This window comes from Takifugu rubripes, chromosome 1 (assembly GCF_901000725.2).
Source record: "Takifugu rubripes chromosome 1, fTakRub1.2, whole genome shotgun sequence".
NCBI lineage: Eukaryota > Metazoa > Chordata > Actinopteri > Tetraodontiformes > Tetraodontidae > Takifugu > Takifugu rubripes.
Window position 1 is genome coordinate 9,268,022 of NC_042285.1, and position 19,051 is coordinate 9,287,072.

At 41.7% G+C, this 19,051-nt stretch overlaps 2 protein-coding genes across 3 annotated transcripts; one reads left to right on the top strand and one right to left on the bottom strand.

Annotated features, from left to right (window-relative positions):
* The first annotated feature begins 190 nt into the window (after positions 1-190).
* Positions 191-4,388, top strand: sox8a (SRY-box transcription factor 8a). Its single transcript, XM_003961545.3, has 3 exons — positions 191-927; positions 1,647-1,888; positions 1,974-4,388. Exons 1-3 carry the CDS (start codon positions 356-358, stop codon positions 2,726-2,728), a joined length of 1,569 nt encoding a protein of 522 aa, XP_003961594.2. The 5' UTR covers positions 191-355; the 3' UTR covers positions 2,729-4,388.
* LOC101075353 (arf-GAP with dual PH domain-containing protein 1-like) lies at positions 4,319-18,887 on the bottom strand. 2 transcript variants are annotated; one of them, XM_003961544.2, is made up of 11 exons: positions 18,499-18,887; positions 12,379-12,506; positions 10,447-10,538; positions 9,550-9,632; positions 7,149-7,261; positions 6,923-7,069; positions 5,971-6,054; positions 5,778-5,840; positions 5,515-5,586; positions 5,128-5,356; positions 4,319-5,047 (listed from the first exon to the last, which is right to left on the bottom strand). In XM_003961544.2, exons 1-11 carry the CDS (start codon positions 18,593-18,595, stop codon positions 5,019-5,021), a joined length of 1,137 nt encoding a protein of 378 aa, XP_003961593.2. In that variant the 5' UTR covers positions 18,596-18,887; the 3' UTR covers positions 4,319-5,018. The 2 variants fall into 2 exon arrangements, with proteins under 2 accessions (XP_003961593.2, XP_029699060.1); XM_029843200.1 differs by lacking the exons at positions 12,379-12,506; positions 18,499-18,887 and adding an exon at positions 10,877-12,340.
* Between the last annotated feature and the right edge of the window lie 164 nt (positions 18,888-19,051).

Here is a 19,051-nt window from a genome sequence, read left to right on the forward strand (position 1 = left end):
TGCCTATAACTATGAAAAAGTAACAGCCATTCAATTTAACACAATACTACTACGTCTCATAATGATAGTAAGAAAACGAATATTCTAGTATTATCATCAGTATAATTGTTATTTTGATTGATTAAACTGTCTTGCTACTTTGGACCGTGAATGAAATGATCACTTTATTCGTGGTTAGACATTTATATATAGGCCTATTCTAATAAAAACTGCATGTTATATGTTTATACAAACGGTTGTATAAAATCAATTATAATGGGCATGTGCGTAGCTTTTCAGTGTTGATATTAAATTATAAATTACTTCTTCATATCAAATGCTTAGCAAACGCCAATAGCAAATAGGAGGCGGAGAAATGCGTGTCCTGAAGAGAGTTCCAGTGTTCTCAGACTGCTCAAACTGTGCCTGGCTGCGCAGGGGCGCCCTGGACAGGGATGGCAAATTTAGACTACGTAAAAACGAGATTACCAGAATTCCTCTTTTTGGAAAGACATTTTTTCAAGGAAATCCTATTCAGATTTGTGTTTTGCCTTCTAAAATGAAAGAAGACTGTCACTCCCTGACATACAGTCCACCGAGTCCTGGAACTAAAGCCTCCATGTCCCAAAGTGCATCTGATTCCGAGTTTCCCAATGATAAAGACAAGTCGGACTCCGCTGGAGTTATTACGCAGAGGTCTCCGAGCAGCGCAGAAGACCGCTTCCCAGTCTGCATCCGCGACGCGGTGTCGCAAGTCCTGAAGGGTTATGACTGGTCGCTGGTCGCCGTGTCCGCTCCCGGGGAAAGAGGGCTGAAGAACAAACCTCATGTGAAGCGACCGATGAACGCATTCATGGTGTGGGCACAGGCTGCGCGCAAGAAGTTGGCAGACCAATATCCTCATCTGCACAATGCCGAGCTCAGCAAGACTTTAGGGAAACTGTGGCGGTGGGTACCAATGCAACTAACCCAAATGCATGTTGGCTCCTATACAAAACATCCTTGGACAAGAACAATTAAAGGTTATCCAGTGTAGAAACCGAATTTCAGAGGCCAAATTCGTCACATTTGAATTCAAATTGAAAGATTTAGTAAAACAAATGAATACAGGATTGCCTCCCAAATTGAAATCTAAATCCTAGACTTTACACATCGACTTGAAATTGAAAATTGTTTCCCTTGCAACCTTCAACAAAGTTGGGGAACGAGAATACTTAAAAACACTTCAAATTTGGGATAATCATCCCAAATCCGACATCTTTGGTGTAAGAAAACGCAAATGCCGCAGTTAAATTGTTCCATGGGTATAAATATTACAATCAAACGTGTTTAATTGGATTATAGAAACTTAAATTTATTGGATGAGCAAACTCTTAAGTCTGAATTCTAAAATGTGAAAAGTTAATGTGTACAAATAATCTTCATCTTTAAACCTTGGTACAACAGTGTCTTCCTGAAAATATTAATTGTTCCAGATTATAAATAAATTGGTGTAGATTGGATTCAGAAACGCGGTGACGTCATTAACACTTTTGACAAAGAAAACACTATCTGCTGGTCAGCCCGGGTATTAAAAGTAGCTGGAAATCCAAGGGGCTTCAGATGACTTGGCTCTTAGTGGACATTTTCTACATCTATCACTGGCTCATTCCTCTCTTTTTTGTCAGACTTCTCACTGAAACAGAGAAGCGCCCCTTCATTGAAGAGGCTGATAGACTGAGGATGCAGCACAAGAAAACCTATCCGGATTATAAATACCAGCCTCGGAGGCGTAAGGTGACCAAAGTGGGTGAAGGGGACTGCAGACCCGGATCAACACAGCAGCAGGATGGTTTGTGTAAAACAGAAACGACAATGAAGCTGCCATCTGCTGGAGAAGTACACAGCTATTACCATCAGGACAGGGCCGGTAGAACCACAACCCATGGTTTCTTTTAGAGGCAGCTCATTGTTATTTTTGCTTATCAGTTGATTTCTGTATTTCTGGTTTCCAGGTCAATCTAATGGACCTCCAACACCTCCTAGTACACCAAAAACTGATGTTCTCATGGGAACCAAACGTGAGGTTCACCGACCTTCGGACGGTGGCTCTATTCCTCCAACCAGCCGTCAGAACATTGACTTCAGTAATGTAGACATCTCAGACCTCAGTACTGACGTCATCGGAACCATCGACGGATTTGACGTGCATGAGTTTGACCAGTACCTCACACCAAACAGCCATGGATCCACAGCTCTCCCTCCATCAGATACCGGCCACGGATATCTCAACCCTCCTGGAGCATTCATCTTACCCAATATCCACTCTCACTCCATTCCCACTTGGACACGAAAAAGTCCTGCTTTGACTGGAATGCCTTCTTGTGACAAGCCAACTCTTTCCGAGGACACCACCACCCGAAAACCTCTGGTTAAAACTGAGCAGATGAGCCCAGATCACCACAGTGGCTCATGCACATCGCCTCCTCCACCCCTTCAACCTCAGTGCACCCCAGGTTCATCCGTTTGTCCCTCTTCCGCTTCTTCCCCATCCTCCACCCGCCCACCTGACTATTCTGATCTACAGAGTTCTAGTTTTTTCAGCGCCATCTCTGGTTACGTTCCTCCTCTGTATCAGCACCCGTACTTCCACCCTTCCTGTGTGTCCTATGCCACACCGCTCATCAACAGCCTGGCCTTGGCCCCACCTTCGCACAGCCCTCCATCTGGTTGGGAGCAACCAATTTACACGACACTCACTAAACCCTGAACGTCAAAAACCAAAAAAACAAATTCTTTTTACAAAAACTGGATATTGGATCAGAACATAACCTGTTTCATTTTTTGGGGAGGGGGCAAGTTTGGGGAGAGTTTGACCTGTACAGTATAGTGTTCTAAAAGAGTGTAAATGTGTCCAACACACTTGTTACCCTTATCTCAGGTTTGCACCCCTTTATTTAAAACAAATTAATTATTGGAATTTGTGACAACATCAGAGTCAAATAACGTCTGATTTAAACAATGTTGTGTTACACTGAAACCTACCCATCCCTCCATCCACCCACACAACCACCTATCCATCCATCCATCCATCCATCCATCCACCCACCCACCTATCCATCCATCCATCATCCATCCATCCACCCACCCACCTATCCATCCATCCATCCATCCATCCATCCATCCATCCATCCATCCATCCATCCATCCACAACCCATGTCTATTTATAAATGTGCCTTAACAATTTTAATTATTTATGATAAATGAACTCATTTTGATTACCCAAAATCAGATTATCAACGAAGAGGGTTTACTACAGTCAACAAGACACCAAAGAGACTGTGATCAAAAGTGAGGGCTATTTCTTCCATTTGATTCGCTGCTCATTCTATTGACCTATAACTGTCTGATGTCCCATTTCAAGTTTAACTCCAATCCAACAGCTGCTCCTGAAGTGTTCTGTCAGATGATTATCTGATTCCAGTGATTATCTATTCCCCGCTGCTGCACAACAGCTGGATATCAGTGCGTATGATGCAGGAGATATCGTGTTGAGGATATTTTAGATGCTGAAATGTGATTTCTCCATTACCATGCTCACAACACACACCAGTACCTTATTGAACACATTAGCTTCACCGTTGACTAAAGCTCACACCCATTTCCTGTGTGCATATGAGCTGCCAGCCACAGCTCAGTGGCCCACAGTCTGGGCTGGTTAACGTCACAGCCTTGTTGCCAAGGGCAACAAGACAAACAGAAGCAATAATGATTTGCCTGTATTTCTTTTTGAGGCGTTGAATCCAGCGCGTCTATGTGGATGTTTGTGTAAGAGTGATAAGGTCATCTGGTTCCTGACCAGTTCAGACTGTACAACTCCCAGTGAGCTCTGTCTCCCTTTGGCCAAAGAGCGCCATCTACCGGTACTTTAATGATAATGCAACAACATTGAACAGCGTTTAGACAATGATTCTTTAATTTATAATGATGGAATTTAAAGCAAAAACTGATTTTTGAAAAAGAAAATCGTGATACTTTTAGAAAACTCTAATCACTTGTGTTCTTTCAATTTTGAAATATTAATTACATATTTCCTAAATTGTGGCTGCTGGATAAATTAATCTAACTACACATTCAATATCACCGAAATTTGAGCAGTTAAAATTTGCTTGCATAATTATGAAAGAGAGGGTATAAAGTTTGTTATTAAAGCAGGTTTCTTTTTTTTTAGAACACTTGTTAAACCATCCTAGGGAATCACAATAACAGTATACATTTGAGATTGACCAAAATGATAACAATTGTGTGTAATTCGCAAGAAGACGGATATCCAGTGGGCAAAAAAATACTCCCAAAACATTCAATTTTCATTTCAAGTTTGTCTGTATTGTCTTTTGAAACAAACGATATGATTAAAAGGTCAAAGCCAGTGTCTTTGTAACAAGCTGCTTTCAAACCAGTACAATGACACAGAATACAGAAACATTCGGACTGTGAACCCCACGAGAACTCAGTCTGGACCTCAGTTCGAGCCCTGCTGCTATGCTAACGGTCACTGTGTGTTTTTATGCATATCTATTGTTAACAGCACTTTGAAGGCTTGACAGGTATTCAGTTGATGAAGTCTGAACCTCAAGTTATCCTCCATGTAAACGGTATGATTCCACAAACACACTCACACACGCACATAAGCCACTGTCATTGAAACTGTACATTCAATAAATTAACGATGCATTGTCTTTAACAACCAGTGAAATGGCTCTAAATTACATAATTACATTAGATTACAGGGAGAATGAAACAATCACAAGACTAAGGGAAGAGCCCACATGGATGATAATGGATGACAGAAAGGGTAGTAGGCGCATAGTGATGACATCATCTACCTTTAAGCCTCTGATCAGCGATAATTCAAGCCACAACTGGACTTAAGTCCAAGTGAAAGTTCAAGTTTTGCACATACAGATAGACCTGAGTCTATCTACTTATGCTGAATCCATCCCAAGATCCTTCATCAGGCACCTCCCACCACAGTCTGCTGAGCTGTGGCTTCCTGGCCTCAGGGTTTGTGTTTGAAATGTGCTTCCACTGCAAAAACAAATACAGTAGGTAGACCGTGCACTTTCAGATAAACTTTAGTAGATCTAAAAAAAACTTTTTCCCCCCACCTGCATATTCCTGTGGCCTCATTGGCCGATTGATGACCCTCTGAAAGGCAGCTATCCAATCGCGTTGCTCAGCTTCAGTCTCGCAGGCAAACAGAAACTTCCTGTCTGGCGTGACGATGGTGATGCCGTGATTCCAGTGGTAACCCTGGGTGGATGGAGGCAAACCTGACAGCACGGTGTAGCTGTTCTCCTTACTGCCGATGAAGACCTCACCAAGAGCGTACGCATCCTGGGATAGAGGGAAGAATGAGAGGTGGCTAACGAGAAGGTCATCTGTAGTGACAGTATTGATCCCAAAAGTCTACAGAATACCCTAATGACATGTGACGCTATGCTCTAGCATTTTTAACATGTTAGTTGGCCACAAGCACATTGGGCTCTTCTCACCAGAGGATCTTTAAAGTACATGAGCCTCCTGTCATCCATGGTAAACCATCTCTTCTTGAAGCCTTCTGTGTGCTGCAGAATAAAAGTGGATCTTTATTCTCAGAGGTATAACGAATATCAAATATGTGCATGAATGTCAAAAGATGGTGGCTACTTAAAGTACTAAATTAAAATTCAGTACTATGAGGGGCATTTTTTTCTGTTTAGATCCAAGAAACAACTTAATTACAGAAGATTCCCCTAATCAAAATCATGATGCAAACCTTTGGACCTGTTTTCTCCATAAAGCCTTCCTTCATGAAGTTTCGAGTTAGTTTAGGCACCAGCTGCAGGAGAAAAAAAACAGCTGTCAGAAATGAGTGCATGCGTGTAAGGTTATTAATGATACACTAAATAAAGACTGGGGTGTTGCAAAAGGCCATCACAATTTCCCTTCCAGCCTCTGTCTTTCCTAACCTCCTCGTCACTCGCCCCGGGGAAGGCCACCTGTAGGTAGTGGAACCTGGCTGCCCTGATAGCGTTGAACCAGTCGACCATTTCCTGTAAACAAAGACCCACCATGACAACATGTTTCCCAGGGAACAACACAGGTGTCTTTCACAGTTTCTGTCCCAGATGTTGTCTTCTCTGATGACGGTGAGATGAATTTGAATGCATGTGTGCTGATGTTGAAGCACTTGATAACAGGTCAAAAGCCACACTGGAACTAAACGAACCCAATGAACTCCTCTGACAATGACAAGATTCATCCAGCAGAGGGCGCGCCGGCTGAGGCCGTGCTGTACTTGTGTCTTCTCCCTGAAACATACTTTTATTTTGGAAACCTATGAATTATCATTAATTTTGATGTAGGGGATCTGTATATAAAATACCATCATTAAAACCTAAATGTGGACCATTGTGAGTTCAGGAAAAGTATTAGTATTTTCCAGTTAATTCCTATTTCCCATGTATTAATGATGTATTGCATCATGTTTATCACTGTCTCATGTTTCACTGAATTTCTTTTAACTGCTAACTGCATTTAAAATGATATTTAACTAGGCTGAAGGATTTTCACTAAGCAGGGACCTTATCATTTTTGGGGCTTGATATTTCATGAGATTACCACCCTTCATTTCCACCAAATGTAATTGGGGCACGCCGTAGCAACCCTGTGAGAAAGGTGAGTGGTGTATCTATGGATTGTGCTGCAGCGCGGTTTCAGCAGCTTGGCACTCTGTTCTGTTCTGTCTGTTTTTGACAGAAGCTGCATCAAGCTGTAGATCATGCCAGACAGGAGCTTTCCTCAGACACAAGTGGGAGCCCAAGTTACATGCATGAGTGAGCAAAACTACAGCCTGCGCAGCCACCTGGTGGTAGTTCTGGGGTTATAGCGTCATGAGGAATTCTCCTCTGTGTCTGGTACCTTTGCATCACTGTGGTAGACAAAGATGTTTCTTGTGCTGTTGTCTTTCAGGTAGGTGATCTGCAGGCCGCAGGGGTTGCCGATCTTAGCCGGCTGGAAGGTGGCATTGAGGGTCTCAATTTTCATCACCGCTTTTGGGTCTCGGGCCTTCACGGAGGGTGGGAGGAAATTTTGTTGTCAAAGTATCTTTAAACGTCTTTAATCTCAATGATATAATGTAACTTACGTCCTGTTTGTTGAAGTATTTCAGGGCTCCCTCCCTCTCTGATAGGATGAACTTTCGGCTTAAAAACTGACCATTGTCTCGTCCTCGTTTCCATAGAAACCCCTCTCTGTATCCTGAATGGAAGAGAGACAAAGAGAGAAATGAGCATGCCCGTGTCTATGTGTGTGTGGGTGTAGGTGTGGGTGTGTGTGGTTGGTTGGAGGCTGCCTTCAAAGATTCATCAGATCAGGCAAGAAATTAAACTAAGGTGGCATTTACTAAGGCAACATGGAGACGCCATTAACCGGCTCATGAAAGGTGATCCTTCAGTTGAGCAGAAATCAAAGATCAATTGAAATTTTGTTAGAGGATGGGGGGAAACAGAACGAGATCTTACAGCTTTCATACAGAGTAAATGTGCCTCAGGGGACTCGACACAGATATTTAATTCTACCAAAGAACATGCTTTTCTCTGTTAATTACATAGGATCCATTTATAGCTTGTGTCTTCCTTCTCTTCTTCAATTCTTTGTTGGTTAAAAAAATAAGAAATGCTTTCTCATCTTTGTTTTCATAGTTCAGCTGTGACCCTGAAGAAGGAGCCGTTCACATTTTGGATGTTTTTCTGTCGATGGTGTTTTTGTGGAATAGAATACTCCCGTGTAAACAAGAACAGGAAAAGCGAGCTCCATTCTAAATCAATAATTTATTATTCAAATAACAATCCAGACAGTTGTCTTCTTCTTCAGTTTAATTAATTTCAAATAATTTTTCAACTCACAGAAGTAGTTTAAACATTGTTCCTTATTATCTATCCTTTTTGATTAAAATTTTGTTTTTTCAAACCAAGGCTACTTACAGGGTTGTTGCTGTGCTCTTGACTAAATATTGTATCGAGGAAGCTGAGAAAGGTTTATGGAATCAGCTCCCAATGACCTAGCAATAAGATCTCATTCATAACAATGATGCAGATACATTTAACTCCCACCATCGGCCGCCTGAGAGGAATCAATGAAATGGAGCTTTAAAAGCCGTACTCTGAATTACAGATTGTAGATGACACCATTACGTTTTCCTCTTAGCCATCTTGCGCTGCATCAATTTCCTCTCCCCTGTCATCTGCTCCCTCACCTCCACATTTGTGTGTCAAAGCATTCCTGACACCAAACATTCCCCAATACCACCATTACCTCATCAATCAATAGTCCCTCTCATCCGCACTCTTGCCTCTTTCCTTGGCGCTCCTCTCTTTTCTTCCACCCTCTTGCGCACTGGATCAATATATATCCATGGCCACCGCGGGGGCCAAGTCCCTGTAAGCCTCTGCCACACCCGCCAGACAGAACTATTGTGTCATCTGTTTGCATTTGTGCTCCCTTCACCGGTGCAATGGCATCCATGCGCCATACCGGTGTTACCTACCTGTGAACCCTTCACAAAAGCGGTGCAAAGAATGAGTTTATTTAATAGTAATTTACAGGTAAACTATTAAAATATTGATGCTCTAGATTTCATCATCCATTCTACAGTTTGTTGAGTTTAGCGTCGCCACCATGTTGTTGGTGGTGTGGACTCTTTATGTGGAGAGCACAATGTATGTATGTGATGTAGATAAGTTTACTCATCTACTATTTACAGGCTTGGGGGACACAAACCTCCCCATTGGCTTGTAATGACCTCATCTGTGGAGCTGCATGAGAGTTGGCCGCCCACTCGCAAGACTGTGCAGATACCTTTATGCCTCCTCACTGACTTTGAACAGATTAATCCCAATCCTTACCTTTAATAAACACATACCTAGCTTCAGCCACCCACTCAGTCATACCTGGCCCTGAGCAAATCCTTCATAGAGGAGGGGACATATGAAGTCTGGACCATATTTAAAGTGTAGATGCTCCAATGTGGCTTCTGAACTGCACATGTTCACTTGGCCACTTAGGATAAAAACAATATTTGAGATAAGGATGTTTCAGGCTAATTGAATTCTGGCATCTGCAGTGAAATTTCTGCCCAAAGAGATTTCAAGATTTTGATGATTGAAGCTTAATATCACCATCAGACAAACAACCCACCCCGACTTTAGTGATGATAAGAGTGCACTCCAAACACAGGAGATAATAATCAGCAATTTGTTCAGTCTGAGTTTAATGGAGTGCAACTCCATGGAAGTGTACTCAAAATTGGAGCATCTAACACCACACATTTTGTTCCATTTGCAGTGTTTCAATTATATATTGCTCCTCACAGCTACATCTTACATCAGGCATGTTTTTAGACTTTGTCGAAAAGGGGATTTTTTTTGGACAAGGAAGAAGCTATCTGCGTTTTGTGTCCAATTTGGGTGCAGGAATGTTTCAGTCAGATCAAATGAGAATGTATGGATGAGGTGCAACAATGCAGGCATGCATCAGTCTTTACGTGCCTGCAGAGTATGGTTCCTGTTTCTCAATGAACTCAAACTCATTCCTCTCGTACTTGGCCCTGATCCACTGTTCTCTCAGCAGCCTGCAGGTGAAGAGTACAGAACACTTTTAGTTTTCACCTTTGTACCAATAAAAATAAAATAACAGATATGAAAAAAGGTTCCCCAAGTTAGTTAATATATAACATCAGAGTATCCTGTTGTACTATGACCTCCTGAGGAGATAGAGAAGTTAATGAAAAGGCTGTGAAGTTTACAGGCTTTTTTTATGTACCCATATTAAATTGTATTAAATACACTTTCCTGCAAATTTGACAAGCAGAAAAGGACAGATGAGCGCAAAAGTCATAAATATCAACCATAAAATTGATATGAGGTTCCTCAACAATAACAAAATTTGATAAATTTGTATTTATCATCATTCAACAATGTGCTGAACAAACCCCACTCAGGTGGGTATAGCATTAATTAAAGTTCACAGTATTCTGCCAAAGTTATTTATCAACCTACATGGCCTTCTCATGGGCTTTCTGCAGAAATGAAAGATTTTAATGACATCTTAGAAGTTCCCAATACTCACGTAAAACAGAGAGCTTTATTGGACTTGTCAACAGGGATCTTTTAAAATGTTCACTTTCTCTGTTGCTTTACTTTAACACATCATCATAGGATGAAAAAAAGTCCTCTATTGCAGGGGTGTCCAAACCAAATCCAAATTTATGCATAATTCTAGCATCAGTTGTTGGTTCTAAAACATAATTATGCTTGATATACCCACATTAGGATGAGTGTTCGCTGCGCATGTGCTCCATAAAACCTGTGTCTTTTGAAGCGGTAGATCTGTGAGGATGCTGCATCTGGAGAGCATGTTCTCAAAGTCACACAAGAGTGGCTTACTTGCAGTCGGTGTGTGTTGGCCTGTAGTAGAATGCTGGAACTTTCTGTTCGTACTTGGCCCTGGCTGCACTGTTTCCCACGGCGGCCACGAGCTGAGAGAAACACAGAAGAATGAAAAAGACAGTACTTCAGTAAGCGCAGCAATAAACTAGCAGGAAAAGGGCTAAAAACACATGTTGGACGGCGCTGAAGCAACTATTCAGGATGTAGATATTGATTTAAAGATTTCTACTCTCAGCAAAGGCCATAAAAATACATAACTGTCAAGTAGTATTTAACAAAAAAAACACTGACAATTAATATGACTGACAGATGATTGGGACAAGCAATTCTCAACTAAAAAAAAAGGTTCCTAAACCGATTAACCAGGAAATTATGCCACGCCTAGAGAAAAGTGAAAAGAAATCTTCAACAAGAAAGAAAAAATAACCTTCGGATGAACCTGGAGAATCTCCCATCTGATGGGACTGAGATTAAAAATGGAGCTATTTGCAACATGCCAGCTTTTTGCTTTCATTTGCTCCATTCAATGTCTTCTCAGAGGATAATCCCCGAGTCCAAATCCAGCCGCCTGCTTCCAGTAACTCGCCTTCCTTGTCCTCCAAAAGATGCTCTACTGGGAAACTTTAATGTGAAGGTCAAACAGCAGCAGGAAATTCAATCACAGCCATGACTACTGATGAGGAGTCATGGAGATGAAGACATGAGACACCAGCTGCTAAAATCCAGATTACATGACAATCCAGCAGTGCCATTTTGGAACACGGCATTATTATGTCCACTCTTCATGAACTAAACTGTTTAGCATTCACATAGACAGCATGGAGAGAGCCTGCCATTCTATAAACATGATAAGCATACCACATTATTTCCATGGCAACTGTATTTCAGAAATCTGATATGTTCCTCTCTGCTTTGGTATCATACCAATGAGATTTCATTTAATAACTGCACATGCACTGACATGTAGGAAGAACTCTAAACCTCATTTGTTTTTCATCCATCTGCCAGATACAGATAGAAGCAAATTGAGTTAAATTACCGAGGACTCCCTGTTGGACAACTACCCAGAATGCAGTGGGCCAGTGGCTTTCATGCCACTCACTGTGGACGAAACAACATGTCCATTGATAAATACAAAAACTGTACGAAAATTCTCTTTCTTTTCTTCATTTAGTTCTTGTTCAAAGAAAGAAATAAAATTATCTTGAGCAAAATAGATACACATGATGATAAATAAAATAAGACTAGATTGTGGGGATATAGATATACTTTGATGCACCTATTAATATCAGGTCTGAAACAAATCAGGAACTTGAGACTTTGATTAATAAAATAATTAAGGCTTTGGTTAGTGGCTTGATTTAATCCTTTTCTATTGATGTGTATAATATGCAACAAACTGTTTCTAGTTGAACATTTTTGCTGTTGCAAAGTGTGCTTAAGTGGAAGAATAGATCGAAGAGAAGAGAGTGTGAAAAAGAGTCAGAGGGAAACGAACATAGTTCAAACAAACTGGAAAAGTTTTTGGGCTCTTGAAGATGAAAGCTCAAGACATACATGCACACTGATAGCATGCATTATTTATGTTCAGGCATGATGAAGGCTAAAACAGCTATGAGAAAATGTTGCCAGGTGAGCTCCAATTTCACAGTGAAATTAAGTTCTGGAACTTTGGAGCATCCATATTTATGCCTTGTGTCATGTCCAGTACCTGCTTCCCCCAGAAGACCTGTACTAATTGAATTCACCGACTCATAATCAAATAAATATTCACTATCAGCAGCATGATTCTGTATCGATTAAGACCCAAAATGATGCTGCACTGAGCGGAACAGCTATTTGGAGATGCAGGGAGGAACTCAAATCCTTGCAGTGCTACAACTTTGCTGGAATGACTAATATCAGTTATGTGCACTATGTGCGACCCACCTCCACCTGACTGGCATCCCACGTGTCCTGGACAGACTTGACCTGGCTGATGTGGGGGATGCTCCGGTGAAGAAGCGAGCAGGCCTGGCAGATAAACACGCCCAGCGTGAGTGATGCCCAGTCTGGCTCTGCATCAAGGGGATAAGAGAGACAAATGGCAAAATTGTGTCATAAAATTGTCTCAACCGAGACAACGCCAGTTTAGAGATGTCACAGCAGCAATGTAAATGTGGAGTGTAATAGGGAGCGGGCCATTAAAATGTGATTTTAGAGAACTCCTATTTAGCCTACAGACAGGAAAGAGGTGGGTTTTCCCTAATCACATCAGGCTAAGTTACAGTACATCACCAAAACCCTAAATACACACACCTGCACATACATCCTGCACCATATGTAGCCACAACCATGCTCATAACCTTTGAACAAACCATCACCTTTGTCACCAAACGTTTACGTGACCTGGTGAACAAAAGAGATAAACTAACACTCTTACACAGAAGTATGGAAGAGTAGAAAGGTTTTCTGTTGTTTGTTTTCAGGCTATGCTGAGACATCCGTGGGTGTTCAGCAAAGGTACATTTGAGTCAGAGTATCATCCCAAAGAGGTTTTGATACTTTCCAAATAAGGTTGTACCAGTCTCAAAAAAACTGCTGCTGTAGCAGTGACAGAACAATGGAAGTCAACAAACTGGGTTTATCCCACATCAGGGAGAATCTACTGTTATAGCACCTTGGCACCGTGCTGAAATATTGCCGTTGAAAGTCTTTGGTGATGACACTGCATCCTTGTTAAGAACAACGTAATGCCAGAACAACCCGTCAAAACTCCTAATAGCTGACCCACTGGGGACTGGATCATGGGTGTTACTTAAAATCAATGTGGAAAAAACTGAGATGTCAGGCTGATTCAGCATCTGTGAATTCAATTATATGAAGTGTGTATGACCTGTAAGCCCTCCGTATAACATCTAGGCATGCTCCTGATCATTTCTAGGAGAATCTCCTCCCAGACCTGGTCAGCGAAAAGGTCCACGCTGACCGCACTCTACTCATTGTCTCCCCCCTGACACACAACCAATAATGGTAGTGTCTTTTGAAGAGGACACAGGCCCCTGGAATATCTAAAATCAGATGTATAAGAGGTGAAGTGGGGAGTACTTTATGTATGGGGAGTGGCTCCAGCGCAGCTAATTCTGTCTGTTTGGAGAGAAAGGTGATGGTTCATGTAGCCATTTCCTCCTGCTCTCTCCATCTTACCCCTGAGCACTGACGGCTGGATAGCTTTAACAGCACTGGCGAAATGCAAAGATATGACCCTCATCATGCTTCCAGCATTATCCAAGTGATTATCCATGCATCGGGTAGACAACAGTCTTCCACTCCAAAGCCAGAAGTGAACCGTGATGACAAATAAAACTGTTGTTTCAGTTCCTCGACACCTGAGTGGCATTCCTCCTGAGACAATATTAGTACCACTTGACTTTCTGCTCAAAAGGGATTTAGTTTTTGATGATCGATATTAGATTTTCTCACAAATAACATATATAATAATATATAGTGATATTTTCTTAAAATTAACATTCACCAGATGTTAAATTTAAAGATACCGGTAAATCACTTCAGATATCCCCCATTTTAATGTGCATCGGGCAGATTATCTGAGTATGACTTCAATAAGATGGATGCACAGGAAATATTATATTTGGCTGTTTGTTTTACATGGTAGCAATATACTACTACTATTACTACTACTACTACTACTACTACTACTACTAATCATCATCATCACTACCATTGAAGCAGTGCTTTTTAAACTGATCTACATACTTTCTGAGCAAGTAACAACATTGCTGCTTACTCAGTTTAGTGCTGAATTATATTGGTCTGAACCCTAGCAGTGTAATAGCTGACAAAAAAGGTAAATTAAACTCTGAGATAGACACTAAGTTCAGACCAGCTGCGTCAGACATTAACAATGCTGGAAAATGTGTTTCTGCGTTACATATTTACACAGGCTGGCATGCATGTCTGTAGTGTATTCAGTAAGTGTAGCGTGTCCTTGTTGCACAATAATCAAGTGTGACTCCTGCCACTGGGGCTACCATTTTTTCCCCCTAATGCGCGATGTCCTCAGTATGGTCTACTGCAAGATGAAGACACACACAGAGAAAGAGGGAGAGACAAAGCAAGAGCTATGCAGACATCTCCAAGGAACTGCGAGCAAGCATTGGAGGGAAAAAGGCATTACTCTTACAATGCTCCATGAGGCTAGAACAAGACTGTGAAGGGGAACAGCAAGAGAGGAAATCTGAGAGTGACAGAGATGAGGAGGAAAAAAGGGACACAGAGGAAGGAAGGAAGAATGGGGGCTCTTCAAGGTGCAGAGATGTGTCTTACCCCACCACATAAAGGCAAGATTTGAATAAAAGTCACCTCATCTTTTCATATTCTGGATTTGGTCATACACATATGCGCAGGCACGCACAGCCTGCATTGGCACATAAAAAGACATCCAGCCTTTCAGTGGTGAGGTCACCGCTGTCTGAGTCAGGCTTTACAAAGAAGACATTGCTCATGGAGATTAGTGTGCGCTGAATTGATTAGCGCGCGCACACATACACACACGTAACCAGGCTTCCTAGTCTAAAGGTTGCGCATGCGGGCAGATGTTCTCCACAGTGAGCGTCAGTTGTAGAACAGGGGGTGGAGAACACCTGCTGCACTGTGGCTGTCTTATGTGTATGAGATGCGATGAGACAGCAGCTTTTTCTCCCCCAGAAAAGTGAACGCTGAATAAAGAGGCACATTTGTTAGAGGCGGCTGCGCAAGAAACAAATGCAGACACATTTACAGCTTCTGCAGTGGTTTCTATAAACATTAAGGTCAGTCAATGCCTGAACCGTGTACCCTTTTGCTGGGACAGCAGCTGAAATGTGTCCTTTAGGGTTGACCCTGTGATAAGTATATTCCACCAGTGTCATGCAGGCTCAGAGGAAAGAGCATACACGAATGGTGCCCTGCAAACATTAGTCTGCTTTCATCATTCACGCTTTATGGGGCGTAAATCTAATCTCTAATTTAAACAAAGAAGTGGCAGGAAATGTTAGCATCTAATAGCTTACCTAATGGGGAGCTCATGGGGGTTTGCTATGTGCACACCAGTATGTTAATTGTGTTTCCTTTTTAAAGTACAAATTAAGCAAAATAACTGTAAAGGTAGGACCCAACACATAATTCATGAAAGTAGGCTGATGTGCTAAACAGGAAACTTTGTCCCCTGGTCTAGTCATAGTTCCTACTGTTTGACAAATAATTTACCCACACCTGTGAAGGCTGTCGAGGCTTCTCTCTGAAGGGAAATAACTCATTTGTGCATCCTCAGCGAAGGGCAGGGCCTGTGCCCTGCTGAGCCAGAGAAACCCTGTTGACCACAAGTTCCCCCCAGAAACAAGACAGAGCAGGAGGATGGAGGAGGTATAGATAAGGGGGGAGAGTATGAATAAGCACTTAAATGATGCAAAAAGCCTCAGCACTTTGTGTGTTTGCAGACCAATTACAGGAGGTGAGCACGCTTCAGGATGTTCTGTCTGCACTGGGAGGATGAGACACAGACAGCGCAGGACAAGGCTGCATTTTTGGAGGCTCAAATGAAGTTTACGGCATTTGTTACTGTGCAACAAATGAATATTTATTGACAAAAGGTTTTAGGGTTGACATATACTCGTGTTATTTAAAGTGCTATGATAATATCCCCCATTCCTCCATTTTAAAGAATTACAAAGCAATTTCAAAGACTGCGACTCCAAGGACACAGAGTTGACAAATAAAACACTTTGGGAGTGACCAGCCTTTCAAATTTCTCAACTGTCACAATTTTACATTACAAAATAAAAAAGCTAAAACAGAAGAGTCAAAAGTAGAACTGCTGCCTGTGTGGAACATCAAGTTTTCCCAAAAAACAAACTGCGTCACACTTAAGTAAAAACTGGCATTAACAATTGATGTCTTGACTATTAAGAAATGTAAATAATCACAGTGGGAGGATGCTTAAGAAAGAAAAAGAATAAAAATAAACCAGCCTACCGAGAGTGTGTCATTGACGCCATCGCCCTATATATATGGGAGACAGCTGATCCTTGTCTCAAGAAAAGTAGACTCTTGTCAATCACAAGTCATCAAATAAGGAAGATGTAAATGGATATACTCTTCCCAGGATTAATGGCATGTCATACAAAAGAAAATCTATGGTGTGACGTTTGACGGCCATTGCACCTACATCCACCATAAGACTGCATTTCAAATAAGACAGTAAATGCAGAACATGAAACTTAACAACACAAAGTTTTGATGCTTGATGGTCCATTTTGGATGCCCTATTCCTAAATATATGCCTAATCTAAACACTACCTAGCCTACATATAGTATGTAGACATTACTGGTGCCTTCATTTTACATTTGTCAATAATTAATTGATGAGCTGACAGGTGGATTCTGATCAGTCTTGAGCATTCACAAGTCATAAAATCTTTCTAATGATTGCAAAAGTGAAAGTCACCATAAAAATATGATCAAGAACCGACTTTTGTGAAGGCATCAAATTATTTTTGAGCTCATGTAAACAGCATAACAGAAAAACAGATGATCAGATTTCCCCGCTTTGTGCAATTTACATAGGTGTAATGGAGTGCACGTAAACGAGTCCGGTCCAATTATTCCAATTACCTGATTCGTCCCAGTAATGACAGCTTTTGTAAACAGGCTAAATGTTTAATGGCCAAATACACTGAAAGTATAGCCTCAATGTTTAGGAGAGGCTTGGTAACTTAAGTGCATCATACGTATATCTGGTTTTCTGTCTCTGCAATCAGATGCCAATGTGTATGTGCAATACTAGAAGCAGAAAATACAAAACGGACAGAAGGACCAGTTTCAAAATAAGTTAAAGATGGTCATACTGCTGGATGTTTTAAATAATGGTTAAAATGATGATAATCCAGTGATGAATGAGGATAAACTGGCACAGAAGAGAAATGGACTCACTTTAAAGCGCAACAAAAACTCTGTGAGCACCAGAACCCACCACCCCGCTCCCATTTTCTGACAAGATACCGCTCTTCAATCAAAATTAAAACCCTATTCAGGAGTGTTTAAATTTGTGAGAGCAGCTTCTAAAGCAGCCCGTCCTAGGGGAGCCGTAGCCAGAACCAAGGAACAGGCAGTGTGGGCAGGCCCAGCGCCAGAACACTGGGCGCCGGGCCCGTAACCTGGAGTCCCTGCGGCCAAGCCTTTCAATAAGAGGAAAAAAGAGGGAGGAGGGAGAGAATGAAGAGAGGATGGAGGATGGAGAGATGAACTGTTTCCATATAAAAATCAGTCCACCTTGCTAACATATCATTGGAAAAAGGAACAAAGCATAAACCGTATATAAACTGTAAATTTAGAACAGAAAATCTGTCAGTGTTGAAACCAAAAGATCTCTGCAGCTATGTACCAATTTTAGAGACACCCCCACCCCCCCCAAAAAAAAGCTGTCAGTGAAAAAAATAAATAGCTGGTTTGCTTTCAATTTCATTCATACATTCTGTTCTTTATGTCAAATTTCTACTGGAGGGGGTGTTGAATGATGATTGGTTTGAAATGAAAGACATCCACTTTCAACATGTAAGATGGAATAATAGTGTACTACAAAACAAAAGATTCTAGAAGGCAGTTTGATTCAATTATAGCAATATGTGAAACAAAGAATTCAGACAGAGCAAGTGGCATAGAGGCTGCCAACACTGTAAAACATAGCAACACACACTCACAGAGAGAGAGAGAGAGAGAGAGAGAGAGAGAGAGAGAGAGAGAGAGAGAGAGAGAGAGAGAGAGAGAGAGATTGAGAGAGAGAGAGAGAGTAACAACAGAAACAGGCAGAGCATATAGGTGGAATGCCTTCAGTGACAGTGTTTTATGACTCACACTAAGTCCAGAGTCTTCTAGGCCTTCCTCGTCCTGCACAAAAGGCTGCGTTCAAGTGAATTATGGCTGGACCCTGACTGCATTCACTCGCAGCTGTATTTCAGAGCAACTGTTCTCTAGTTTCTCCACTTTGGCTGATTGTCTTTTTTTTTTTTTTACCTGGATTGCCGCAGTCGGCGCAGGTCTCGTTGCCCGGTCGCGTCAGCACGTCTTGCAGAAGCCGGTTCTTCCCGTCCGCCTCCACCAACAGCGCCATGGTGGGTTTATCCGTCCAGCTTCACCGTGGTACGTGGGGAGAGGCTTCAGCAACATCCGCTGCCGACAGACAGATGGATCACCTGTCTGCCTCCTCCGGTCTGATGGAAGAAGAGAAGCGATCCGATGATGGGAATCTCCCTCTCTCTCTCCCTCCCTCTCTCGTTCTCTCTCTCTCCCTGTCTCTGGTCTTCTTCCTTGGCTTGGATAGTACCGACTACCTCCTTCACTTCCCATCCCTTTACATAAAAAATAAAAATAAAATAAATAAATAAATCCCTCTTTCAACATTTTCTAGTGAAAGCGAGACATCCAGCGGTGGGATCTTATCCAGGAAACAAACAAACTGGGGAAAAAAGGAAACAAAATATTTAATAAAAACAATAAAAACGTTTTTTAAAAGCGACATTTTTTATTATGTTAATTTAAATGTCACAGCAACGCGTCCAAAACGCAG